Source organism: Oryzias latipes, chromosome 8, assembly GCF_053564925.1.
Source record: "Oryzias latipes strain Hd-rR chromosome 8, Olatipes_Hd-rR_3.1".
NCBI classification, from domain to species: Eukaryota; Metazoa; Chordata; class Actinopteri; order Beloniformes; family Adrianichthyidae; genus Oryzias; species Oryzias latipes.
The window spans coordinates 7,779,864-7,806,201 of NC_136244.1; the positions used below are offsets into that span (position 1 = coordinate 7,779,864).

Consider the following 26,338-nt stretch of genomic DNA (forward strand, 5'->3'; position numbering starts at 1 on the left):
GAGGAGGGGAGGGGTTAAAAACCCGCGCGGAACATCCTGCGAACACGTCCGAGACTCGGAGCAGAACCGCACGCGGGCGCGCTCCTCCATCACCTCCTTCCACGCCACCCGTGTCGGGATGAACTCCCCAGCTGAAGCCGTGTAGGTAAGGTGCGTGACCCACTCTGCAGGCCGCTGTGCCCCTGCGTGGACGCGCGGCAGTGAGTGGGACATCCGGAATGAGGAATCCGTAGGAGGAGGAGACGACGCTCGCCAGTTTGGAAGTTAGAGCGCAGGAGATGGACTTCAAGAAGACGAAATTCGGAAGGTAATAGAGTTTCCTCCAGAAAATGCCAGCTCTAACGTCTCGATTTCATATCTTTTATTCTTTAATGTATTTTTCGGTGTGACAGATGTTGCGCATCCATGCGCACTGACGCGCTGGCACAACCACTGGGTTGTTATGGATTACTTTTGCACGTGCGTGTATGAGACCGAAAGAAGCAACAAGCTTTTATAGAGGCTGAACTTCAGTTTCAGTTTTACTGAAAGGACGTTTCCTTTGATTCCCACTAAACATCTGCAGCGCATTTGACACCAGATTATTACAGGCCAGTCACTGTGTGTGCATAAATGATGTAATTGTGAGAAGTAGAGTTGAATTCCCACAGGAGATTAACTTGTTATGAAATGACCAGTGGAGGTGCAGAAACGTGAAGAAAAGCCCAGATCCCTGCAGGTTCACCCCAAAATCCTCAGCTCCCTGTGCAATCCTATTGTGTGTAATCAAACTCTTGCTTCATGAGGCAAAACCTGGTGTTCCACGTGCTGAGATCAAGCAAGCATGAGAGGGAAATAAAAGAGAAAGCCAAGAAGATAGTGGGGAGCTGTCATGAACGCAGAGTCCTCTAATCATTCTGCGAATCTCTTTCCTTGCCTCTCAGTTGATTACATGCACACATAGAGTTCTGTCAAAACTGATTAGAGGATGCCACGATTCAGCGGCGCTCACACACACATGTACTGTTCTGTTCAGACCCTGGCACTGCCTGAAGAGACATGGAACAAAGAGAGAAAGAATGGCAGCCATTAGAAAGAAAGAAAGAAAGAGCAGTTACAGCATAAGGCTGGAGTTTGACAATGAAAGCTTTTCAGTTTATCTGTTCGGTTTTTTGCCATGTGTGTTTACATGACAGCAAAGTTTTAAAAGCAGAAAAAAGGGAAAAAGGAACATTGATCTGGTACAGTTTGAATATAAACAGATGCAGAAGGAGGACATGTGGGCGCCTACGTGCGTTAACTCGCCCTGATGCCGCCATCCATCAACAAACGCTGTTCATACAGGGGCTGCCTGAAAACTGGTTTATTTTATTTTTTGTAAAACTTTCAAGTGTCGACAAGTTTTTAGCATCAGTAAAAAGACTTTTCTGAAATGTCAATATTGGGTTAAATCCCTAAATCAAAGTTCATCACCAGACTGAGGGTCATGGGCACAAAGCAAACTCAAGAGGAGGAGGGAAAGACAGCGGAGAGGTTCAAAATCCAGAAACAGATCCTGAAAGCGGGGGAAAGGCAAATAAAAAAAACCATCAGCTTTTCAAGTGAAATGATTTGCCAAAAGCGTAGGCACATAAACAGCAAAAGCATGCAAACTATAGATGGTTTTATTCAGAAATGTTGCTCAGGATCTGATATGTTGTGGAAAAAGGCCATTCCAGCAGAAACTTTCCATAAAAAGCTAAGCTAAGGAATTTTGGAACTATTCCAAACAGGAAATGTTGTACATAAGTTATGGGGATTTAAAGTAAACTGAAAGAAAATTGAAAAAGCTTGTGTTACTTTATTATCTACAATTATAACTGTTCTATTTAGCAACATGCAGGTAAACCTTAAAGACCAACTCTGATGAAAATGTTATTTTTGGTGTTTTTAATATGTTCTTGTGACTTTTTTCTTATTATAAAGGACACATATAAAGAAAATTTAGACTAAAACTGCATTTCTCAGTGTTTATTCAAATCGTGAATCAGGAGCAGAGGAAAAAAATGCTGTTTAAAAAGTGACGCAGAAATTTGTGACGTATTTGTGACGTAGAAAATGCCCTGGGCAGGTAACAAGCTCCCTGCTCCGCTTCATTCTAATGCATCTACTTACAGAAAAATAGATCCATGTCTGTCCTCATCTTCCTCGTCTGAACTGGTATCTGACTCAAAACTGTACAGCTGGACAGCTCCAATGTTCTCGCCATTTTGTTTTAACACTAGTGTTAGGTTGGGGGTGTGAGGGACTGTAAGCTAGCATCAGAGCGTGTAAACAGAGAGCTCTCAGTTATGGATGATGGGGATGATCCCGCCCACAACGCAGAGGCAAATTTCTAATGAACTACTCCCGCTTTGCAGAAACTAGGTTCTAGAAAATACAACGCAACCTTTGGATTTTGGCTAAAAACTTTTAACTAAAAGACGACTGAGAAATAAAAGATAAATAAACTGCATCCACTGCAGCCTAGTAGAAAATCCACTTGAACCAAACAAACAAACAAACAAGCAAAAAAATGTTATCCTCTATGGCCTTTATTTTTGAATATCTTGAAATATCCAGGAAGTCATAGCATTTGTGTGTGTGATCACCAAAGCAGACACATTTAAACATTTCATAGAGTAAATGGTGGGACAACCTACACTGTTGCATGGTTATTACAGATCCTGACATAAACTTTTCCTCTGAATAAAACATTTCAAAAGAAAATCTTTCACAAGCAATTTTAGATTTTTCAAAATAAGGAAACATTACAGGAAGAAATAGAACTTTAAATCGTGTTAACTAGGATAGGTATCTTTCAAAGGCATTGTATGGATTTAAGAGGAAGATCTGCAACTTTGCCTATTTGGAAAAGTAATTTGAAATGATGGGAAAAAATATGTTAGTGACAAAGATGCAACACATAGATCAAAAAAAGGGGTATGGATGGTTTCCTGCCAACTTCCAGGCGGAAGACGAAAAAGAACATGTTTGATGATATAATGAAACATGAATTGGTATGTTGTCATGGTGATAAGGTAGAAACATCAAATGGAGTTGGAGATCAAATACAAAGGAGACCTAAAGACCTGAAAGAGTTTCATTTTGTTAAAGCATCAACAAACAACCAATATTGACCCAAGGCCCAACTCAACAAAGCAAACCAAAGCAAAAGGTACATTTATTTAAAATGATTATAATCCAGTTTGTTCTAGATCATTTTAATGCGGTCCAGTTCCTATAATGGGATCAGGTTATATGGTCCTTATACTGATCCTGCAGTATTGCTACTGTTCAGAGGAAAACTCTTTCTTCATACCTCAGTCTGTTGTGGGTCACAGTCAGAGACAAACAAAACACAGACACATCCTCAACTACTTTACAGACCCACTCTAAAGTTTTTAACATGTTCCTGATGATAGAGGACATATATAGGAAATTCATCTAAAAACTGAATATTTCTTTATTAAAATTATTGTGAATAAAATAATAAGAAAAAGAATGCAGTTTGAAAGAGGTCGTATTTGTGATAAAAAAAAATATGTGGGCAGACCACAAGTTCCTTGCTCTGCTCCATTCTGATGCATCCACTTGTGGACTAGATCCATGTATGCCTTCGTTTTCTTCATCCGAGCTGGAATCTGGCTCAAAACTGTACGGTTGGATGGCTATGAATATTGCCAGTCATTTTTGTTGCATTGGTAATGTTATGTTGGGGTTGTAAGAGGTTGTACAGGGCTGTAAGTTGGCGAGAGACCATGTAAACAGAGAGCTCTATGCAACAGGGAGGGTTGCTCAGCACCAACAGTCTTGCCTACAACTCAGAGGTGAATTTCTAATGAACCACTGCTGCCCTGCAGAAACTATGGCCTAGGAAATGACGTAGGTTTTTGATTTTGTCTAAAAATGGCATAATGATAATTAAATCATTGGGATCACTTTTGCAACAGATCAAAAGATGATTGTAAAGGGATTTTAACCCCTTCATAATGTAAGTTGCTAATTTGCAACAAACAGTACTATCAAATTCAGGACCCTACTTAATTTAGAACTTTTTAGAAGTTTTTTAAAATAAATAATTGAAAATATAGTCAGGCATGAAAGGGTTAAATGTGACTTCCTTCAATAAAGACAAAAGGTCTTCAAAAAGCTTTCAGGTTTGTTCCCCACTTTTGGATTTTTCTAGTTTTTAACTTACTTTTTACTGAGCATCTGTTTATGAAAATATAAATGTTAAATCTACATTCTCTTCTTGAGTAAAGATACAGTAGAATATGGAGGGAGGTTTGGGTGAGCAGGTGTGAAGGGAATCTTCCATTGACAGGGTTGCAGCTTAGACAAAAGGGCCGCCACGTTCCCTTTGTTTGCCCGTTTCTCCGCTCCACCTTTTCCTCCGCTGGAGCGTGACGGTACACAGTGAACGAGGTGTGCCTGATCAGCACATGACCTACATGTGTAACGGAATAACGCAGCTGACCCCCACAGACACACCTGTGGCCTCGCATGGGACGCTGCACTTACAGGACGTGTGTGTTTGTTACCTCATCCCGCAGCATCAAATGTGCTTTCGTTACGCCTCCAGATGTTTTCCTCCCCCCTGAGACCAGCATCTCTGGAAGTGAGTCAATTAAAGACATAAGTTGTAACTTTTCACAGCAAATAATACTAAAGTGATTAATGAATAATGAGCTGTGGCATCCCGTTGTGGTGGGAACACTCAGTGACATCACCAGTGACTATGGCAACGCAGACAGTTGCCCCAGTAACAAACTTGAAATCAGACAACGTGATATGGATTAGAGACCAGTAAATCCTCCAAGAATGACTCAATCTCACTGACTTGCTTTCTTACGTGCTCAGTATGCGGTCAATCCCTGTCTGATTCCACCTTTTCTCACCCCTTTCTTGTAGATTCATGAACTGCAGGGTTCCAGCCAGTAAGAGGTACCAGCCGACTGAATATGAGCACGCTGCAAACTGCGCCACGCACGGGGTAAGCCCAACCGAAAAGCAAACATTAAAAGGCTCAGAAGCTGCAAAGGGGTCCTGATGCGGAAAGAAAAGGGTTTTTTTCTTTTTTTTTTGGCAGTGATGGATGGAGGCAGTGGGCCATAATCTGTGAGTCATCCTGTAGTTTCCTCTAATCTGCTGTAGGCTAATCCCTACACGCCGCTGCCTCAAAGCAAATGCACGAACAGAGGAGGAAACAGGGAGAACACTGACATAATGATGGCTAAGCCTCAGATGGGGCAGTTGTAGATGCAATCATGACATCCTTCCTCCCCTTTTGCTTCAATGTGGTGGGAGGGTGTCTTGGGAAATATTTTTGTGGAAGTCACCAGATGGTTTTAGTAAAAAAAAAAAAAAATAGATTTATTCTAGAAAATGATTTATCTGTTACATAACTTGGGCCACAAAAATAGTTTTCATCACACACAATTGATGGTTAGATTATGACATGATCAAGTCAACGCAGTAAATCCTGGTAAATTGACAATCATAATGATATTTGTGAAAATGTATTGAATTTAAAAGCGCCTTGTCAGACCCTTCCATGATTTCAAAGTGGGAGAACTTGCTAAATCAAAGGGTTTTCAAATACTTATTTCCCATGTCAAAATAACAGACAAGGATCTTGGGTTTTTTAAGCAATGACTCCTCTCATTTGTTTGGTCATAAAGAAGTAGTCTACCTCATGAGTACTACATTTTAACAAAATGTAATTGAATTTTTTCTAAACTTTGATGCATTTTAAGATTGTGCATTTTAATAGTATTTTATTTAACTATTATACTGCAATAGTTAAATAACACTTTTCAAAAAGATGTACTTTTTTGCATAAATCTGTTAAGTTGTCTGTGGTTTGGGAGGACCTATAAAAAGAGCTGCCATGTTTCAATAGAAACTAATCTGAAGCTGTTCTGTCAGAATCAAAAAATAATTTTGTGTTTAAGTCTGATTATTTGTGCAGCTTCCGTTTCTGACTAAGATTTTTCTAAAGTGTTTCAGAAAAAGCAACAAAAACAAAAGATTTGCTGTAAAGAATTCCATTTTTCTACTACATCTGCATTTTGACCCTTTTTTAATGATATTGGTGAAGGTGCTCACTCTTCCAGGTGCTGTCTTAATCATGTTTTCAAGTTTTTGCAGCTTTTTTTTATGTATGTAGAACTTTTCACTCCATGAGGAACCTTGCCAGCCATACTTCTGCTTTTTATTGTTCATTTTTATCTCTGAAAAACATGAGAATTATGCCTTTTTGAAACGAGTTGAGGTTCCCACCAAACCTGTTCCTACCATTAATTGTTATGTCATGGTGGACGGCTGGGAAAAAAGGAGCTCCCCTTAAGATTTCCTTTTTTCTTCTTCTGACTTTTCTGAGTTTATTGTGATCCCTTCAGTTCCTGTTCTTCCAGTCTCTTACTCTGAGGATCATCACTTTTTCTTTCATTTTTTCCCTGCCGTAGAAAAGCCTTGTGTGTGACATAAATGTGAGAAAAGAGGGAATTTTGGGAAACCTGTCCGACCACCTTTAAAGAGCAGTTTGTTGTACCTGCTGCTTTTCAGGCAGACACAAAACGCTGCTCTAAGGTTACTTTCACGCCAGCATTCACATCAGGGTTTGTTCAAATAAACAATCATTTTTGCCCCCTTTCGTGTTTACTCCTGTCTAAAACCCGCTGTTCTGGGTTTTACCGCGCCCACAAATAGCCTCTTGTGATTGGTTAACCTGCATGATGTGACTGCAGCATGGTGTGTCTTCATTTTATCAGTAAATAATCCATGAAGGGCAAAAAGCTCTAGTTGTCCCATACCCAACAGCTCATGAAAGCCCACATTTCCTTTCTTATTCAATAATGGCAGATATTTATTTTTTCCTCCATTGCTCTGATGACTGAAGAAGGTCGTACAAATATTCTTATGAAGTGAGAACATTGAGTTGTTTACTTTAAAAATAAACTTCTTATTCATCACAATATGTATATAGCTATGGGTTATTCCTAAGGATGGAGACATACATAAATACTATAACTTGAAATTTCCTGACATCTGCACTTTAAAACTCATTACTTCCAAAAAGAAACTTGCAAAATTGTAATGTGGTCATTTCAGAGGGTAAACACCGCCAAGCTAACTAGCTGTTCAAGCATTTAAATACCAAATGTGTCTGAATTCCCTCACTACTCACTACTCAGTGCACTATAGGGTGTCCGCCATTTTTTGGGGTGTCCGACTCTACGTATTCAAAATCCAGTAATTTCCCAGAAGTCTTTGAGACAAACTAGTGTGCATCAATGCTCACTAAATTGGAATATAGACCACAATTAATTATGTTTGTGTATCCAAGTTTTCATCATCATCACCAGAACACTGTGGATTCCTAAATAGTCTTCGTAAAATGTTTAACAACTTCATTGTGTCCCTTTTTGAAATGTTTTGCAGTTGTGGATCCTTCCCAGCCTGATGGGTGGATCTGTCCTCTACTTTCTCTCTGCGGACCAATGGCATCGAATCAGTGCCTGGCTCTACGGCATTGGCCTTACCGGCCTTTTTGTCACTTCAACTCTCTTCCACACAGCTGCCTGGAAGATCAGTCACCTTCGGTGAGTACCTGTATTTGTTTGGTGCAAACGGACTTTTTTTGACAACAAAAGTGGTTGACAATGAGAGTTTATAGAAACATTTAAGTAAACCTTACCTTTCAAAGCTTTTTTTTTAATGTAGGAAGGTGGAGCAGCGCTTTCACATGTGTGACAGAATGGCCATCTACTTCTTTATTGCAGCTTCCTACTCTCCCTGGTGGGTCATGTGACTTCAATGTAATTTAAATCAGCTGTAACAAACATTAAGGGTCGACATGGGTTTGTGTGGTCAGGTTGATGCTGAGAGAGCTGGGGCCGTGGACGTGTCACATGCGCTGGCTGATCTGGGTCATGGCTTTTGTGGGATCCACATATGTCTTCTTTTTCCACGAGAGGTAAAAGTCTCCTTAAGTCTGGCTCTTTGAAACCAAACAACAGTCCTTTTGTGTTTTGCGTCAAACGTGGGTCTGCCGTTTGATGAACTGGACTGTTTGATGTTCCTGCAGGTACAAGCTGGTAGAGCTGCTGGGATACGTGGCCATGGGGACTGTTCCTGCTTTGGTTATTCTCTCCATGGTAATCACAAACATCAAAGTCTTGTCTTCCTCTGCTTCTAAAAAAAAAAAACATTTGCATTGTGGGGAATCAGACGGGTATTGGTTTCAGTTTGGTTGCTCATGCGGTTGTAACTTTACACTCTTTCCATGCAAATGTATCAGTGGTTCAATAAATTCTACCACTGCCAACTATAATGTCACGAGCTGGAGAAGAAATCCAACACTCATCTGATCTTTTGTTTTCAAAAAAACATAATAGAGGTTTCAGTTTTCAACGTGTTGGTGCTTTAATATTACTACTGGAGTCAAACCCATTTTTAGATTATTTATAAGGTGTAAAATTTTGAATAAAAATACAATATTATACTTTATTTGGAATATCTAGTATTTTAATTTCAATTTTTCTGCATCAAAGACCCAAAAGTTTAGTCATTTAGGCTTCATTTTGTACTGGAAAGAGTGGCCCCTCCCCCATGACATTTCAAACAGAAAGTACCTGGTGGCCCTAAGAAGCCAAAATCCCATAGTCACTCTATTTGTCAGAATAACCATTTTTACTCTGATAACTTTTTAGATAATCAGATAACCAGATAATCCTAGTTTTTTTCACATTATTTCAGTAATGCAAGTCATTCAAACTGACCAATCGGATGCCTCAATAAAAGTTTGTGGTCTCATGTCGAGCATTCAAAGTTTTTGATTAACAGATTCTAGTGGTAGGGGTGTGGCCTTCCAATAAGTGAGAGCGGATGTAATAGAAATGTTGATTCAGACCGACACGGACCAATCCCTGCTTACAGACGTCGACTGGCTCCAACATGGCGATGTCTGTATCGCCAAAAAAAAAAAAAAGGCGACTGAATTGACTTCATTTGGTCGGAGCCAGAAGTAAGGCATTGTCACTCAGTCTGGTTCTCATACACAGTCAATGGTTTTACGTGAGCTGTTTAAGGTGTGGCCCCGCCCACATTCAGACTAGGTCTCTTTAGACCAGTATAACAGTCGAAACCAAACATCTCAGTTTGTTCTAGGTTTTACTTATACGGTTCAGAGGGATCTGTTGTCTCCATGCAAAGAAATTAATATGGGGGTGGGAAATTTGTAAAAGAGGGAAAACATTGGGGCCATTAATTGTTTAGCTCCTTTAGTCTTTAGTGAAATTATGTCATTGCACTCCTGTTAGGAAATACACTGACCAAAAATATAAACGCAACACTTTTGTTATTGCTCCCATTTTTTATGGTATGAACTCAAAGATGTGAAACATTTTCCACATACACAAAATAACCAGTTCTCTGAAATATTGTTCACAAATCTGTCTAAATCTGTGATAGTGAGCACTTCCCTGCCCTGAACAGTGTAAACCGGGATTCATCAAGAGAACACCTCTCCAATGTGCCAGACGCCATCGCATGTGAGCATTTGCCCACTCGAGTGGGTTACGACGACGAACTGGAGTGAGGTCGAGACCTCGATGAGGACGATGAGCATGCAGATGAGCTTCCCTGATACGGTTTCTGACAGTTTGTGCAGAAATTCTGTGGTTATGCAGACCGATTGTTTCAGCAGCTGTCCGAGTGGCTGGTCTCAGACGATCTTGGAGGTGGACATGCTGGATGTGGAGATCTTGGGCTGGTGTGGTTACACGTGGTCTGCGGTTGTGAAGCCGGTTGGATGTGCTGCCAAATACTCGGAAACGCCTTTGGAGACGGCTTATGGTGGAGAAATGGACATTCAATTCCCTAGCAACAGATCTGGTGGACATTCCTGCTATCAGCATGCCAATTGCACGCTCCCTCAAAACTTGCAACATCTGTGGCATTGTGCTGTGTGATACAACTGAAGATTTCAGAGTGGCCTTTTCTTGTGGCCAGTCTAAGGCACACCTGTGCAATAATCATGCTGTCTAATCAGCATCTTGATATGGCACACCTGCGAGGTGGGATGGATTGTCTTGGCAAAGGAGAAGTGCTCACTATCACAGATTTGTGAACAATATTTCAGAGAACTGGTTATTTTGTGTATGTGGAAAATGTTTCACATCTTTGAGTTCATGCCATAAAAAATGGGAGCAATAACTAAAGTGTTGCGTTTAAATTTTTGGTCAGTGTATTAAGTGTTTGGGGTAGACTGACAGGAGAAAACCCTGAAGGAGGAAAGAACACAACAAAGACCAGAAGTAGGTGGTAACATGTTCAGGCCCGCCTGCGACTTTAGGTTAACAAAAAGTTGCAGAAGAGTGTGAGGAAAAACACCAAATAACAACCAGAACACAAAAATCCTTGGAGATAAACACCAGCACTCAATATTTGGAAACTGCTCCGTAAATACAGACACTAATCACTCAAGTGCAGGCAGCTTCGACAGAGTTCAGGTCAGAACCTCAGAAGGGGGGGGGGGGGGGGGTCACAGGCAACCTACACAGACATCAAATTAGAAATACAAATAAAGAACTCAAAAACAAAGAAACAAACTACGACATTGAGAAGTTATTAGTGTTCATCTTCAGTCTGAACAAATAAAGAAAAGTATTAAACACAACTTTAATTTCATGATAGTTAATTATAAATAGATTTTTTTCAGCAGACTTCAAGCCCTTTAGCCATATAATCTTGTCGCCCATTTTAATACCAGCAAAGCTATTACTTGTGTTTTATTTGCTCCCACTTGATCATTTTTGGAAATCTTTTGAGCAACTTCTTGTCCCACTTTAGGTTTCATTTTTGCCTTTCTGTGGCTTAATAGACTGCATCCACTGCTTCCTAGAGTATCCTTTGGGAGGGAAAAATATCCTTGCCTCTTCACAGCCAAAAGCACCATATTCAGAATTTTTCTAAAAACGATCAGGGGTGGTGTTACCGCTGTTAAGCATCACCGCAAATTTCTCTAAGTGAAAAAGGAAACAACTAACCCAAATTCAGAAGATTCTCTGTAGGGCCAAATTACCAAAAGGTCATTTTGGAAAAGGGGGGCAGTTGTAGAGTCATTACCATGTTTATCATTAATAAATGAATGTATTTTTCTGTGCATTGACTTATTAAAATGAACTCCTTTATCAGATTTGACCTAAATCAAAATCGTTTTTGGGCCGTGTCTGTATCTGACTGACCCGCACAGGTAAACCCTCAACATTTAGTCAAGTCGTAGGTATCATCAACGACCTGTCAAAGAACCTTAAAGTACACAAAATACTCAGAGTCTTGTTATCTATCTATAAGTATGAAAAAATGACATGATCTGAATCCTGCAGGTGGAGCGGGCAGGTGTGTGTGAGCTGGCAGTGGGAGGAGTCTTCTACGTGGTTGGTGTCGTCTTCTTCAAGAGCGACGGCCTCATCCCCTTCGCCCATGCCATCTGGCACCTTTTCGTGGCGGCCGGCGCAGCCGTTCATTATTACGCCATCTGGAGGTACCTGTACTCACCTGGGCCGCTGCTGCAGACGTCCAGGTGACCTCCAGCTTTCAACCAACTGCCTGAACTGCCAGCTGTAATGCATCTTTCAACATCAAACAGACTGAAGGGCATTTTGGTTTTGACGACTAACACAGGGGGATTCACATTAGGGTTTATGCTGGTGACGTTTAACCTCAAGAGCACTAAGACTCACTTTAATTCAACTTTGTATGACAAAAACACTCAGATAACAACTGATATTTGCAGGCTGGTTTAGTGGAAAGTATATATTTACTGAAAATATTGCTAAGATTAGCTTTCATGTACAGTCGGTCCAGATTTAGCATCTTAGAGAGGCACTGGACAAATGAAGAGACAAAAATTGATATTTCCACCTGGATCTTTGGTCCAAAGACAGGTAGATCTTAATAAACAGGGCTTTCAAAGCCTATACTTCAATAATTCAGTTCAAAATATGAATATAAAGACAAACTGGTCCTTTATAAGAGTAACTTTTATCTGATTTGAATATTATCAGAGGCAAAGCCAGAACATTTTATATGGGACTTTAGAAGGGTGGCAAATGAGAAGAGCACAGTGGAAGGCCATTATAAACAAAAGGATTAATAATACCTTTTTCAAAGTTTTTATTATTACTTTTATTTAATATTAAAACAACTGTTGTTTTAGCTAAGGTGCTATTACTATTGCTTGAAGAAACTTGTATTGATGATTTCTAAATCTTTGTCAAAAATGACATTGATATCGACTCAAAAATTGAGAGATAAATGAGGCTGCAAAGCTTTTTTGGCTCCGTCCCTGAATATTATTAAAGGTGGTAAAAGTACAAAACTCAAAACATTAGATGACCTATGATTATGGTCCGTGGACTCTTTCCATGAATGTGCAGCTCTGAGGATTGCATCCTCACAGATTATCTGCGTTTTTTCCCTCCTTTTAACAATAATCATGACGAACTGCTGTCTTCCTCAGGATTAAGAGAAAACATTCCCAGGTGTTTTTTAGTATGATGTTAAGAATAATCCCTCTGAAATTCATAATTTCAGAAAATGTTTTGTTCTTGAGAAACATAATCTGAATAAAAAAATATAAATATATTACTGATATATAAAGTAGTTTTGTTAAAATAAGTTTCTGAAACAAATCGACCTATGCTCTAATGCATTTAGCTGCATGTGGAAAACAAACTTCTTACAATACAAATACGGAGTCAACAGCATTATTTACAGCATTATTTTCCTGGTGTTACCATAAGTGCCTGTACCTTTTTGAACTGTTATATTTTGCTGCTAGAATTAGCTCGAGTCCTGCTGTGCTCAAAGATAACAAGAAAAAATGAGCAGGAACTCAGCAGCTGACCTGTGACATCAGCACGTCACTTTCTGTTGTGTCAAAAACATCATCTTTGGGTTTCTTCAAAAATGACAAATCATTACTGTTTTTTTCCGGAATTTTGCGCCAATTCTCACCGCACAGACTTTGTGTTTCATTTCTTATGAAAATATTCAAAGGACAAAAGCCTGAGCTGTAATCTGAGTTCACAGCCAGGACTGCTTTATCTGAGCAACGCACCAATTTGAAGTAACCGTTGGAAGACGGTGGCGGTTTATGGAGTAAGTCTGTTTTGTTGGTCACAACATCGTGTACTACGATATCTGTAAAGTCTAACATCACCAGGTAACCCATATAGAAAAGACCAGGGATCTGCAACCGGAGGCTCTGAGCCACATGTGGCTTCTTTATCTCCCACTTTGAAGAAAAATGAGCGAAGGTTGAATCCATCTTCAGAATGTTTTTATTGGTATAATCTTAAGGCATATTCTGGTTTTCTGCTGTGCAATAGTGTCTAGTTGCTGTTCAGAGGCAAAGTTCCTAAAGTATAGAATTTCATTTCCATTTCCATATATCTATATATCTATATATATCTATATAAATCTTTATATATCTTTATATAATGTAAAGGAATTTGAACTTGGTATTTATAGAAAAATACAACACTGTTATTATTTAACTATTGTAAATATTTAAAAGCTATGATTCATAAAAAAAAACGTCATAAAGGCCACAAAAACATAATTAATGTTTCTAAACAGGAAAGTGGAATTTTGCGGCTCTTTCTAGGTTCTGGTCTGTAAGAAACCGACCCAAATGGCTCATTTAACGTTAAAGGTTGCAGACCCCTGGGAAAGACCAAACGGTTAACTTTCAACAAGAACTGAAGGATGAGTTCTGTGGACTCAGGTAACTCATGCATTCTTAACCAAGAGCACTTCAACAACAACCTGGAGTTTCAGCAAAACCTTCAGGAGAAATGCAGATTCTATGTGAACATATTTGAAACTGAGAAAAGCTCTGAATTAATCAAATCTGCTGCAGAAAGATCGAGCACTAACTCAGGATGTGAATGTTTGTAATCATTTCTTATTAAAACATCTATTTTGTAAAATGATTTATTTCTGTGAAATGAATTCAATAAAAAGAAACTTTATTATGAAATGTTTGTGTTTTATCTGAAATCTATTTACAGGAAGAATGTGCAAACTGATCCATTTTTAGGACGGACAGCTCCTGTGTTTTCAGACATGAAGGCGTGAGTGTGTCACATTGTGTCACAGTGTGTGTTTGTGCATCACGGCGAGTGTGTGAGGGTGGTGAGGGCCAGTAGCTGCAGGGGCAGGGCCAGATTGGTGTCTCTGTGCCACCGGGGAGTGTTGACGTGGGGGGGCGGGGTCAGCACGCTCTGAGCTACGCCGGGGGTTTTTAGCAGCGACAGCAACTCCTCCCCTCGGGTTACTATGGCAACCATGTCTTCTTCATCGCTGCACCAGGGAACCGAACCGCCTTTTGTTATGTTTCTCAGCTTGGAGAGGAACAGGGACACCCTGCAGAGAGACAGACAGACGAGTCCAACGGGAGTCCTGACAGGGAAAAATCTGAAGAGCTTCAGAGCTCCTACCTGGGGATGAGGTCATGTGACCGCGATGCCAGCTTTGCCAGGGCGCTCATCAAAGTGGTGATGACTTTAGGGGCCGGGCACACCGACCCAGGGGGAGGGGCAGAGGAAGTGATCTCAAACAGCACGGCCTCCAAAGATTCGAAACAGGAAGTGATGAGCCTCACGGAGCAGCGGGAGTCGGACGATGGCGACAGGTATTCTCCCAGAACCCACACCTGAGCATCAGACGTGTAAGTTGTTTTTAAAATTTACAAAGAAATCTTTTGTAAAAATTAAAACATGTTGACGACAGTCAGATGTGAATTGTAGCAATGAAATTTAGCCCTTTTTTTGGTTTATCAGCTGTTCATGTAAAACTTATTTAGATCTGCAAAAGCAGTTGTTGACATAGAATTGGACACCGAGACAAACAGTATTTGTACTTTGGACATTTATTGCACAGACTAAGCCAGAAGGAAAGTTTGAACATCGGAATTTCTATTTTGAAGGTAGATTTTCTAAATAGACTGATTCAATTTGAGCAAAATTGTTTATTCTTTAACCATTTATTTCCAATTATATATAAAAAACAGTATTTTTAATTGTAGGTGATGCTATATTAAGTGGAGTTCTGGATAAAATGGTACGTATCGAATTAGCAACATATGACATAAAGGGGTTAAATACCTTTTCTGGTTTCTTTGATCCACCATAATACTTGTTTTTACTCTTTAACTCTGCTGGTAACCATGGATTTATGAACTATTATGAATTATTTGTTACTATGGCACAGTTTTAATCATCTTAATGTTGGCATTACTGGTGACGAGTAGTTACTGCTTTTGTTAGATCTTTGACCTCCCCTAGATCAGTGATGATGGATATGATGGCAGATTTGGGGGATTTTAACGGGACCCGTGTCACCACTGCAGAAGACTAATCCTCACCACATGAGTGTAAACGTCTTCTTTGCTGTAGACATTGGCTGTGGTTCCTGCGAACTCCAGCAGCTCTGACGACTGGTCCACCACCAGGGAGGGGTGGAGCTTGCACAGCCGGAGAAGCTGGCAGCTGAACACCCTGCAGGAGGCGCCAAACAGGACTGAAGGAGGCGATTGGGCAAAGACGGTACGAAAGCTGAAGGTGTCCGTTCGTACCTGTGTATCTCTTTGCAGTATGTCGGCATGTTGAGGAGCAGGTTGCTCCTCTCTAACATCACCAGGATCAAATGGGCTAAAAGCTTCTCATCGGCAACCTAAAGATGAAATTAAAGCGTACTAACCAAACTGTCTTTGAAAATCATCAAATCGGCAATCATAAATGAGTGCCTTCACCGTAACGACTGTGTTGAAGTAGATGTGCAGCAGGACTGGGGCGGTCTGAGCACACTGAACCACTCTCGGCCACTCTGCAGCCTCTGCCAGCAGGTCATGGAGCACGCTCAGTCGCTCTATTGTGTCGCCTAAGAGTAGAAAACATCAACTTACAAAAATTCTAAGAGGAGTTAACTGCTTTCAAAGCATAATGGCTTAAAAAATAAAGATGTTTAAATAAAATCCAGAATAACTAAACTGATAAGAATTTAGGAGTTGGATCAGAACCTATTCACTTTATTTTGTTCAGTTTTCTACCCATATTCCTTCAGAATCATAAAAAAGGTCTGAGCTGTAAGTTAAATTGAAGAGAACAAAGGTGACATTTAGAGACGTTCATTGCATTCGTGAGGCCATTTGTAATTCCTGAAGTACCTGAACCCGCCTCTGTGCGGAGAAGAAAGAGGAAAAGTCCTCTGAAAGTGGGGTTTCGGAAGGCATTGAGTGACAGGAGGCTTCGACTGCCCGGATCAGAGATGGGTAAAGTAGTGGACCTGTGAAGTTAAAACAAACTTAGTGATAAAGCGTAAACAAAATCAAAGTGGGAAGCTATTTGGGCAGTTTTTTTTATTTGAGAGTCCTGTTACCTGAGCTGCAAAACCAGTGTGGCAGAGAGACAGGGCAGGTCCAGCAGAGTGTGGAGCAGCTCCACTGCAGATCCAGGTGTCACCAGAGAGGGCAGCAAGTCCACAAAGTCCTCAAGCACCGCCGGGCTGTTCCACGCTAAAAACTACACCAGCAGACTTAAAATAGGATGCAGCAAAAGCTGCATTTGCACTTGTTTGTTTTGTTTTCTACCTTCAGGAAGTTGGGGAAGAAGCGTGTGAACTGTGGAGCTGCGCGTTGCAAACCCTCCAAGTTCAGCCGAAGGAAACGGAGGAAGTCGTGAGCCAGGAAGGGGTCATTGAAGAGCTCGGCAGGAAACTGGCTGAACACCAGCTTCCACACGCTTTCACAGTCCACTGCTGCCATCTCACCTGAAAAACAGAAGAAACACCTGTAAAAATCCTTAAATAGTTAAAAAAAGATTCCTTTTTTTTTAAAAACGAGTTGGAGTTGAGTTTATTAGATCTCTTCTTTGTAACTCCTGCAAACACATGCATTGGGCTGCAGTCTCTGTTGTCCAGGTTTACATAGATTTTGATATGAATCCTGCTTTTCGTTCTACCATCTTCTGATTCTGCTGATTTTACAGCCTTGTTCCCACTATATCTATTTATTTCTTATGTTTTTACTAGACAAAAGCGGTTAGATTTATTGTATTTTGTCATTCCTCCATCTGTACTTTAAATATATTTATTGAATTTTCTGTTTAATCAATCATTTTTTTCTTACACCTGGTGTGTTTTTCAGTGATAAGACAAATTATTCCTATGTTCATTCCTCTCGTTAACAAAGTAAGCACACACTTTTCCAGATTTTCCTCCATCTGCTTCCTGCTCTCACTATGACAATATCATCTGCAAACAATAAAATTCCAGGCAAAAAATGAAGATATATTGAGGTAAAATGGTGACATAGTGCTCCCTCACTATGTCAATAGTTCACCTTTGGCGGTCTCGCGAATTGCATGGATTCCTTTATTGCAATCCTTTGCTAATTTTATCGATTGCAGGTAATTTTTAGAATACAATCCTGCGATAAACGAGGCTAAATTGTATATTTTGAAGCGGATTTAGCGAAGGCAGTTGTGATGTGTGCATACACACCGTGGTTGAGGTAGAACTGCGCCACGGGCAGCAGGACTCTGGCAAACGACAGATCCGAGCTGAGTCGACCAAAGAGGGCTTTAATGCCCGGGAAGGTTCTGTAGACCAGGGACGGGTCCTCAGCGCACAAACAGTCCAGGATGCAGACTGCCTCCACCAGGCACTGAGGTGACAAGGCAGAACAGAAATTTGAACTGCATCTTTTTCCTCATTTTCTACTCCGAAAACAGTTTAAGTTAAACCGCAAACTTGATTTTTTAAATCTTTTTAGACTTTATGTTTGAGTTCAGAAGCTTACCGCTTTCTGCAGCTCTGTGTCTGTTTTCTTGAGGGCCTCTGGGACGGGGTGGTGGAAGGTAAAAGACTGAAATGGTTCAAACTGTGACCACAATGCAAGACATTTCACAGCATATCTCACACACTTCGATCGCACTGCTCGATGAGGCGCTGGCAGTACTGGAAAGATTTCTCTCTGAGGCGCTCCTTTGGAGACAGCAGGCGGCTGGAGGAGGAGGTGGCCGAAACCATGGAAACCACCGACCCATCCACCTCCGACCGATCATCTGTGAGACAAAAAGTTAAAAAATGCAATTTTTCTCAAGATTTGTTTTGTTATAGACAACTTTACAGTGCATTCTGAATTTTTATGCAAATTGTATTTAAGTGTCAAATAGATAAAATTTTGTTTTTCAATTAAACTCATGGATGATTTTGTATCTAGGGGCTCTTCGGATCACTGACATCAATCTCTGACACCTGTGATAATTAGTTTGTCAATTCAATTAAAGGAAAAACAACTAAAGACGGACGTTCCACATTATTAAGCAGACAAACATTTTCAAGCAATATGAGAAAGAAAAAGGATCTCTGCTGCTGAAAAGCAGGAAATGGTTAAATGCCTTGGAAAAGGGATAAAAAGCTTGGATATTTCATGAAACCGTACGTGTGATTATCATGGTATTAAGAGGTTTGTGGCTGATTCAGAGCACACAGGGGTTCATGGAGGTAAAGGCAGAATGAGGAAGGTTTCTGCCAGACAAATACATCAAATTAAAAGAGCAGCTTCTAAAATACCATTACAAAGCAGCGAGTACATATTTGAAGCTGCTGATGCCTCTGGAGTCCCATAAACACCAAGGTGTAGGATCCTCCAGAGGCTTGCAGTTTTGTGTAATTCCTCTATTCGGCCACCCCTAAACAACTGCGACGTCCGGTGACAAAGTCACGTTTTGGGCCAGATTAATGGTGTGAGAGCTGGTCGGCCCCTTTAGGGTCAATGAACGTGTAAAAAAAATGACCTCTCTACAAACCTATTTACAGGAAGAATGACTCTACATGCCTCTTATATGTGGTGTTTCTGACTAACCACCTTCTTCCGTGAAACAAAAATAAACTGTGCTTTTTGTAACTAAATCATCTTCATAAGAAAGCACCATTTCATGCTGCAAGGAATGCCTCTGCATCATTGGCTGCATAAAAGGAGATAAACTGATGGTGTGGCCCCCATCCTCCCCCGGCCCTCAACCCTATTGAGAACCTTTGGAGCATCCTCAAGCAAAAGATCTATGAGGGTAGGAGGCAAGTCGCATCCAAACAGCAGCTCTGAGAGGCTATTCTGACATCCTGCAAAGAAATTCAAGCAGAAACTCTCCAAAAACTCATAAATTCAATGGATGCAAGAATTGTGAAGCTGCTACAAAATAAGGGGTCCTATGTTCAAATCTAACTTGACCCATTGAGGTGTTTTTGATTGGAATAGTTTTTGAGTTCACTAAATATGACCTCCTTATGCAGCAAACTCAACAAATGACTATTTTCAGTTGTTTATATGGAACAGGTTTTACTTTTATCTTTAGGAGCTTTGCTCAATGACATTTATTATATACTCTAATGGTTAGTGACATGAAATGCATGCAGACTGTCATTTACATTGAGTATTTACAAAAATATAATTTATATAAAATGATTTGGTCGGTGCTGTAAAGTGATCTGATTTATCTCCGACTCTTTTGTATTGTATAATGTGCCTTATTGTTCGGTGCGCCTTGAATAACAGAAATTCAAAAATAGACGGATCCTTATGTGCGCTTATAGTGCCAAAAATATGGGTATGTGGATCATTGGGTGGAGTAGAGCTAAATTGTGTGATATGAACCAGGGTTTGTGTCTTTAGCATGCAGCATGGATCCACATAAGAAGAGGAAAAATTAAGCAAAGGTTGGAAACCGGCCTTGTCGTTAAATGTGCGGAAGGAGGATGAGGCGGCACATTAAAGACCGGCAGGAGTAGTCAATGTTCTTCTTTATGTCATTCAGTTACAACCACACAGGATTCAACTTAAGGTGTAGTGGACAGTTCCAACTGATTTTACATTTACTGTGGTTGTGGTTATTATATTTGTTTTGAGTTTTCCCTGTGGAGCTGAAAAGATAGTGCCAAGCCGAGAAGCGCAAGAGGGTTCAACCACTGCCTGGGCTCCACGGGCAGGAAAATTGTTTTTTTTTGTTTTGTTATGGGTCTTTTAATCAGTTTTTACAGTTTTGACTGATTGAAAGGATTTATTTTTGACCACAAATCTGTGCTCTTAGCCTATGACTGACTGTCCATCACGCCTTCATAGTGAGTGTTTGTTTCAGACAATAGCCCCTCCCCCTGACAAACGTTTCTTGGTGCTTTGGTTCATTCTTGCAAGTGCAGAGTGAAACTATTTCAGTGTTGCAGATGCTTCAGACGCCATGCATATAATATTAAGATGAACAATCCGTTTTTCACTCTTCACACAGTACAATATGTTTAGTTACTTGCAATTAGAGCAGTCGTAAAGTTAAAAGTTTAAGATCAGTACGTAGAACATGTAGTAATGTTAGTAAATTATTCATTTTGGCCATTTTTTTCTGTGGATTAAAGTGAAGGCTAATTGCACAAACACCAGAAAGAGTGCAGGTCAGAGGTTAGAGCTGGTTTTAGTTATGATCTGATCAGGATTGTGTGTTTTAGAAAGGAGTTGAGTTTGTTGATTATTCTGGGATGCGTGCATGCAAAGTCCTTTAACTCTTACCATTAGAAAGGGAGTGGGAGAAGGAGAGGCTGAGCTGCAGCCTGTTTGCTGGAGACGATGAAAACAGAGAATTACAGCCTTCCTCTTTCACAATATAAATGTGGAAGCTCACAAAGTAAATAAATAAATAAACTAAAAAGGTGCCAAACTGAGTTTTCAGAAATGTCAAGGGTTTGAATTATTACAGTTCACATTTTTCCCACCTCAGACAGACGTAGCTTGAATGGTTATAAATAAGATTGAATGGACAGGAAGTGTGACATAGAATCTGATTTACTTTCAAAATAAAATGCAGCAGATTCCACACATCACCCAAAGGTAAACATGTGATCTTACAAGTTCTGCTGAGAGCAAAATCTGTTCTGAGAACTTTTCAAAGACCCACGCTGATGAAAATAGTGTCTTTGTTGGTTTTAACATGTTCTTGTGGCATTTTTCTCATGACAGAGGACACATGTTAAGAAAACTAAGCTCAAAATTGCATTTCTGAGTATTAATTTATTCAAATCGAAGTGAATCAGGAGAAAAGGAAAAAAAATACTGTTTAAAAAAGAGCTTATTTTCTATGTAGGGCCACAAGCTCCCTGCTCCGCTCATTTTGGATGCATCCACTTGGAGAAAACTAGATTCATTTTCCCTGTCTGCGCAGACATCTGGCTCAAAACTGTACGGCTGATAGCTCCAAAAGTGAGGACTCTGCGTCAAGGATCCCACCCAAAATTCAGAAGTGGGTTTCTGACAAGTGTGGCTCTGCAGAAAACAAATTCTATTTAAAAGACTACTGGGAACGCTTTGAAAAAATATCAAAAGATGATCGGAGTGGGTCTTTAAACATTCTCTAAACATGTCTAGTCATTACTTTTGTAAAGTTTTTACTTTACAAAAATAGTTACTTTAAAAAAACGAAACAGGGGCCCAGACTTTAAAGTGCTACTTGTTTTTTTCCTGATTTTTGCAGAACATGGAGCACAAGATAATTTCAGATCAAAGCTACAACAGGAGGTCAAAATGTATAAATATGCCCCCCCCCCAGAAATGGCGGCTGTGGTCTTACCGGTATCTACTACCATGCTGTCATTGGAAACACAGTGGTGGGTGAGAAGCCAGTGGCGCAGCATAGAGAAGGAATAAACGTTCATCCATTGGTCCTCTGTGAATCCCTGCCCCACACACAGCACCGTGAAGAAATCCCCCGACACCGTCCCGTCCAGCTCTGCTATGGGCGCCGGCTGATGACACACAAATATGTAACAGACCTCTATGCTCGTCAATTTGTCACAACATCAACTTTAAAGTGCTCACCTGGCGAGACCTGGACCCTGAGAAGAATCCCCCAGAGGAGGCCCCACCCACTTGCACAATGCTTGCATAGCGTAGCCAATCAACAAGCTTTTTATTCAGCAAGGTGAGGTGATCTACAGGTGTGGAAAAAAAATGTCATATTTTAAAGCAAACATGCAGAAAGCTGAGGAGTTGCGGTCACCTGCAGTGAGGCATTCTGGGCAATGTGTGAGGATGCTGTTGACAAGCGGCAGGGTGTGCATGAGCGAGGGAACCGGACCATCAGACGGTCGGATCTCCAGGCTGCGGATGAGCTGAGCGCACAAGTCTGGCAGGTCATCCTTTGATCCGGCCTTGAAAAGACACGACAGGAATGAGGCGACGTCCCTTTGTATTTTTGTTTTGAGTTCTTGCTTTTAATCCAGAGCACCTGTGAGAGCAGCAGACCAGCAGCATGGCTGTTCAGCTGACCGATGTTCTTGTCCTCACCAAAAGGGGGCAGTGTTTCCCTGAGCACCGCAGAACTCAGCACCTGAAGCTGCTCTGAGGGTGAGGAGAGGAGCGACACCAGACTCTGCTGGAGCTCTGAGGGCAGCCTAGAAATAATAGTGACAGACAGGAAATCAGTGAAGCAAAAACAAAGTCACAAACTGAATTACCAAAAGATGAATCTCTTCAGAAGACACAGAAACAGCTTTAATCCTGATCAAACCAACATTTGCAGTTGTCACAAAGCATGTTTTCTTAAAACTCTCCTTTAAACTGTTTACTTTACCTTTAATTTTCCAAAATATTTCAAACTAACTTGAAGTAATTGAAATAAAATCATGATATTTATTGGATGTACTGATCTGTTTTGCAGAGCAGAGGCAGCCTGGTTTTAGCTTTAAGCCCTTTAATCAAAGCCCAAACATCACCATCATAGTTCTGTGTTGGTAAAATCAGCGACTGGTGTTCAGTGCTTGGATTTAGTGGGCTGCTTATCAGCCACAGTCAGAATGAAGCACTATAGAATACCTGAAACCCTCCAAACAAATTCAAACAACAAAGCTAAACAAAGAATGATCTTCTGATGTTGGAATTCATTTTAACTATGAAGCAGAGAGGCAAACAGACTTCAAAGGGCCTATTTCATCCAAAATTCACTTTTTTGAGGTTTTAACGTGTATTTTAATGTAAATTCCTCACAAAAAACAACAACCCCAAAGAGGTATTTTTGATCCATTGAGGCATCTCTGCCTCAGCCCCTCCCGATCCACCAAAGAATTGGGTTCTCACATTGTGACATAGACGAGTGAGGAACAGTCCCTTCCAGGGAGAGTCTGCGCTGCCAGCAGCACCCCCAGGCTAACACACACACACACACACACACACACCCACACTTTCTCCGCTGAGCTAGCGGTGACCATTCAAACTCTTTCATTTGATATGCACAATAAGCAGATCCATCTTCTCAAAAGTTTGGAGCTTGTTTGTTTTCGTTGGCAAAATGCAGACACGTTGGCGAGGCCGCCTCTAGGTTGACTTCATAAAATGGGGGGCGGCGCCTACACGGAGAGACTGGCGGTGTCTCAGATATCGAGTCGTCTTACTTTCTGGTAGGAAAATAACTCATACTTCATAAGAAGATATAATACTCTTAAAGGTTTAAAAAAGGCGTGATATAGGCCCTTTAAAGGTAGACAACAGTTTAAGGTTGGTAAAATAGAAATAATCTGAAGGGGGGAATTCTTGCTAAAATACTGGATCAATTTGATTAAAAGCAGTTTAACATTGAAAACAAGTTTTATTTTATTATGAAAAACTTTATTCACATAAACAATGACTCAAATGATTAATTATTCAACTTAAAGTAATTACCATCACTTATGCAATGGAAACTATCTGAAAAATGTTTTTTTTCCCTAAAAAATAACACAAACATTGACTAAATACTGAATTTAATAGTCAGTGGTGACTTGTAAATAAAGATGCACTTGAGTCGTGATTAAGAACCAATCATTTCGTCCTTCAAAGTAGCAGAAACTGTTGAGCACAAAGAATTCATGAAATACCAAACCCAGGATTCCAAGCCCTGTTGGGGAGATGGAGAGGAAGTTCTTACGTTCTGGAGTACTTGTTGGCGGAAAGGATGAGGTACAGCCGATGCAGGGAGTCCAACAACTCATGGCTGACCTCCTTGAACTGGAGCAACTTTACAAGCCGGATGTAGAACTTCTGCAGCTCAGAGTCTTGAATTTCTCTGCAAAATAAAAAACGTCATCTAATCTTTTAAAAAATAAAAATATGGTTTTATTTATCAGAAAAATCCTAAAACCTATGAAATTTTGAATCCTTTGGACCTTTATTTTACATAACTATGTTAGATTAAAGAAATAAGAAACACAGTTTTTTTAAAACTGATTTAATGTTTTCTTTCTCAGATGAAGGGCTAGACAAAAAAATAATAATTAAAGAATAAACCAAAAATCAAATCAATTTTTACTCAAGAAAATTCAATATTGATTATTCACAACTCTTGATCGATGTCATTTCAGGCAAGATTATATATAAAAAAAAAAACATACAGTTATTTGATAACAAATTGATAAATAATTCCATACATAAATGTTTCACCTTTCCTTTAGTTTTAGTGTCAGGGAGCATTTTTTTATGTAACCAGGGTTTATTGGTTTAAATTCATTTAAAATTGAAATCATTATTCAACCATATTTTCACTACGATCCTATAATATTTATAACGCTACAGTTACAAGACAAAGATGTCTAAAAGCTTCTTTAGTTCAGGATGAAGTAGAAGAAGAACTGAGCTTTTTCACAGTAAAATTGGCAAACATGTAATAAAGAATAATATCCCCACAGTAGTCCTGGTTAAAAGAACAAGAACAAATATGAAGGGAAGGAATTTGATCTAACATGAAGCAATCAACGTACTTGCTAATAATGTTTAGCTTTAACATGATTATAAGGATTTTTAGCAAACAAATCAAAATAAAATAAAAAGTCGCGAGGCACACAGACAGACAGACACTGCTAAAGAAGTAAAACCTGCTTCCTTACCTCGCTTGTCTAATCAGGCTTTCTGACCCGTGAGAATACATTTTTAAAAAGTAAGATAGAAAAAAATACTAAGAATCAGACAGCTTAGAGATGATGGCGAAGAACGAAGTTAGGATCAGAAAATACATTTCTGTGTTGCTAAAAGGTAAACAGTGCAGTCGCTAATCAGGTCCTGACTGCAATCACGTGACATGATAATGGTTCCGCTTTCGGTGCCGAGCGAACACAGACGGTCACATTCTAAAGAAAGCTCTGTAAAAGTCAATGAACCACAATGTTGACCTAGAAATTATAAATGCAGTTAATTAGTTTTACTGTAGTTTTACTAGAGTAGAAGCGGATTGAAAATGCCCTGTAACCAATTTTCTGCATCAGATTAGTCATGCTGAGGTCTATTTTGGACACATTTCCTGAGATGATGTGGTTAAACAAAGTCAGAGACCCCCTTAGCAAAACGCAGTCTATTTCAGTGTACTACAAGTATACTTAGCCCATATACTACAAGTGTCCGGCAGTATACTTTATATAACATCTATATGTTGTAAATTTCAATGTTCCACTTTAGTCTGAAGAAGTATTCATACTGCTTACGCACACATATACTTGATAGACTCAAGGATAGGCTACTTAATAAAATAAACTTCAAGTGTGCTACTTTTTGCTAAGGGTCAGCCTTAATCAAAACATGTTAAAGGCAACCTGTTGTCCTGCTTTAATTAACTGGGACTTAAATTTAAATTTTAGGTTGTAGATTTTGCAAAAATTCTGAAACTTAGTTTGTTAAAGATCACATTAAGCACCAAAGGTTCTTAACAAACATAATGTTTGCACTAACCCTTAGCAAAAAGTTGTCAGTTTAAGTGTACTGCAAGTATGCTTAGTATATACTAAAAGTGAGGAAGTATACTTGAAATTTACTTGTTATATAGTATGTATATATTGTAAACTTGAACTGTTCCAATTTAGTCTAAAGAAGTATTCAATTAGTATACTTTCTACACTACACGTACAAGGTTTACAGTATACGTGCCATACTTATACTCAAGTATAGTGTACTATAAAATAAACTTCAAGTGTGCTACTTGGTTTTTAGAGAAGGTGAGTTTTGGCTGAAGAATAAAAAGAAATCTAAAGTAAACATGTGTGTTTACATATGAACGTACTGTTGCATTCTAGGATGCACACATAGAAAAAATACTTTATTTTTATGATTCCACATGCACCTTGACATGATGGCCACCTCTATTTTCGCAATGCTCCTTGTGTGATGGCAATAAAGCATTCTATTCTATTCTATTCTACATACATCTTCTCGTCAATGAATCCTCTGTTTTCAATGTAGGTGGTGCAGAAATTGAGTGTACTTTCT

At 39.8% G+C, this 26,338-nt stretch overlaps 2 protein-coding genes across 4 annotated transcripts; one reads left to right on the forward strand and one right to left on the reverse strand.

Annotated features, from left to right (window-relative positions):
* mmd2a (monocyte to macrophage differentiation-associated 2a) lies at window positions 1-14,050 on the forward strand. 2 transcript variants are annotated; one of them, XM_004071928.5, is made up of 7 exons: window positions 1-307; window positions 4,912-4,993; window positions 7,444-7,604; window positions 7,726-7,800; window positions 7,877-7,978; window positions 8,090-8,159; window positions 11,391-14,050. In XM_004071928.5, the coding sequence occupies exons 1-7, from the start codon at window positions 279-281 to the stop codon at window positions 11,589-11,591; spliced, it is 720 nt and encodes a 239-aa protein (XP_004071976.1). In that variant the 5' UTR covers window positions 1-278; the 3' UTR covers window positions 11,592-14,050. The 2 variants fall into 2 exon arrangements, with proteins under 2 accessions (XP_004071976.1, XP_078807521.1); XM_078951395.1 differs by lacking the exon at window positions 7,726-7,800.
* ap5z1 (adaptor related protein complex 5 subunit zeta 1) lies at window positions 14,023-25,160 on the reverse strand. 2 transcript variants are annotated; one of them, XM_023957733.2, is made up of 18 exons: window positions 24,970-25,160; window positions 24,015-24,152; window positions 22,341-22,506; window positions 22,113-22,263; window positions 21,932-22,044; window positions 21,684-21,858; window positions 20,630-20,677; window positions 17,994-18,134; window positions 17,870-17,907; window positions 17,572-17,734; window positions 16,661-16,839; window positions 16,450-16,592; window positions 16,238-16,356; window positions 15,824-15,951; window positions 15,647-15,744; window positions 15,437-15,569; window positions 14,511-14,725; window positions 14,023-14,436 (listed from the first exon to the last, which is right to left on the reverse strand). In XM_023957733.2, the coding sequence occupies exons 1-18, from the start codon at window positions 25,008-25,010 to the stop codon at window positions 14,184-14,186; spliced, it is 2,442 nt and encodes an 813-aa protein (XP_023813501.1). In that variant the 5' UTR covers window positions 25,011-25,160; the 3' UTR covers window positions 14,023-14,183. The 2 variants fall into 2 exon arrangements, with proteins under 2 accessions (XP_023813501.1, XP_023813503.1); XM_023957735.2 differs by lacking the exon at window positions 20,630-20,677 and having other exon boundaries at window positions 24,970-25,150.
* Window positions 25,161-26,338: the final 1,178 nt, after the last annotated feature.

Excerpts from the sequence above, each read along its gene's own strand:
- mmd2a (XM_004071928.5), top strand. The coding sequence starts at position 279 with ATGGACTTCAAGAAGACGAAATTCGGAAG. Across the intron at positions 7,605-7,725 it reads TGGAAGATCAGTCACCTTCG|GAAGGTGGAGCAGCGCTTTC; the intron begins GTGAGTACCTGT and ends TTTTTAATGTAG. Across the intron at positions 8,160-11,390 it reads CTTTGGTTATTCTCTCCATG|GTGGAGCGGGCAGGTGTGTG; the intron begins GTAATCACAAAC and ends TGAATCCTGCAG.
- ap5z1 (XM_023957733.2), bottom strand. The coding sequence starts at position 25,010 with ATGTATTCTCACGGGTCAGAAAGCCTGATTAGACAAGCGAG. Across the intron at positions 15,952-16,237 it reads CCGCACAGAGGCGGGTTCAG|GCGACACAATAGAGCGACTG; the intron begins GTACTTCAGGAA and ends TTCTACTCTTAG. Across the intron at positions 14,437-14,510 it reads TCACATGACCTCATCCCCAG|GGTGTCCCTGTTCCTCTCCA; the intron begins GTAGGAGCTCTG and ends GTCTCTCTGCAG.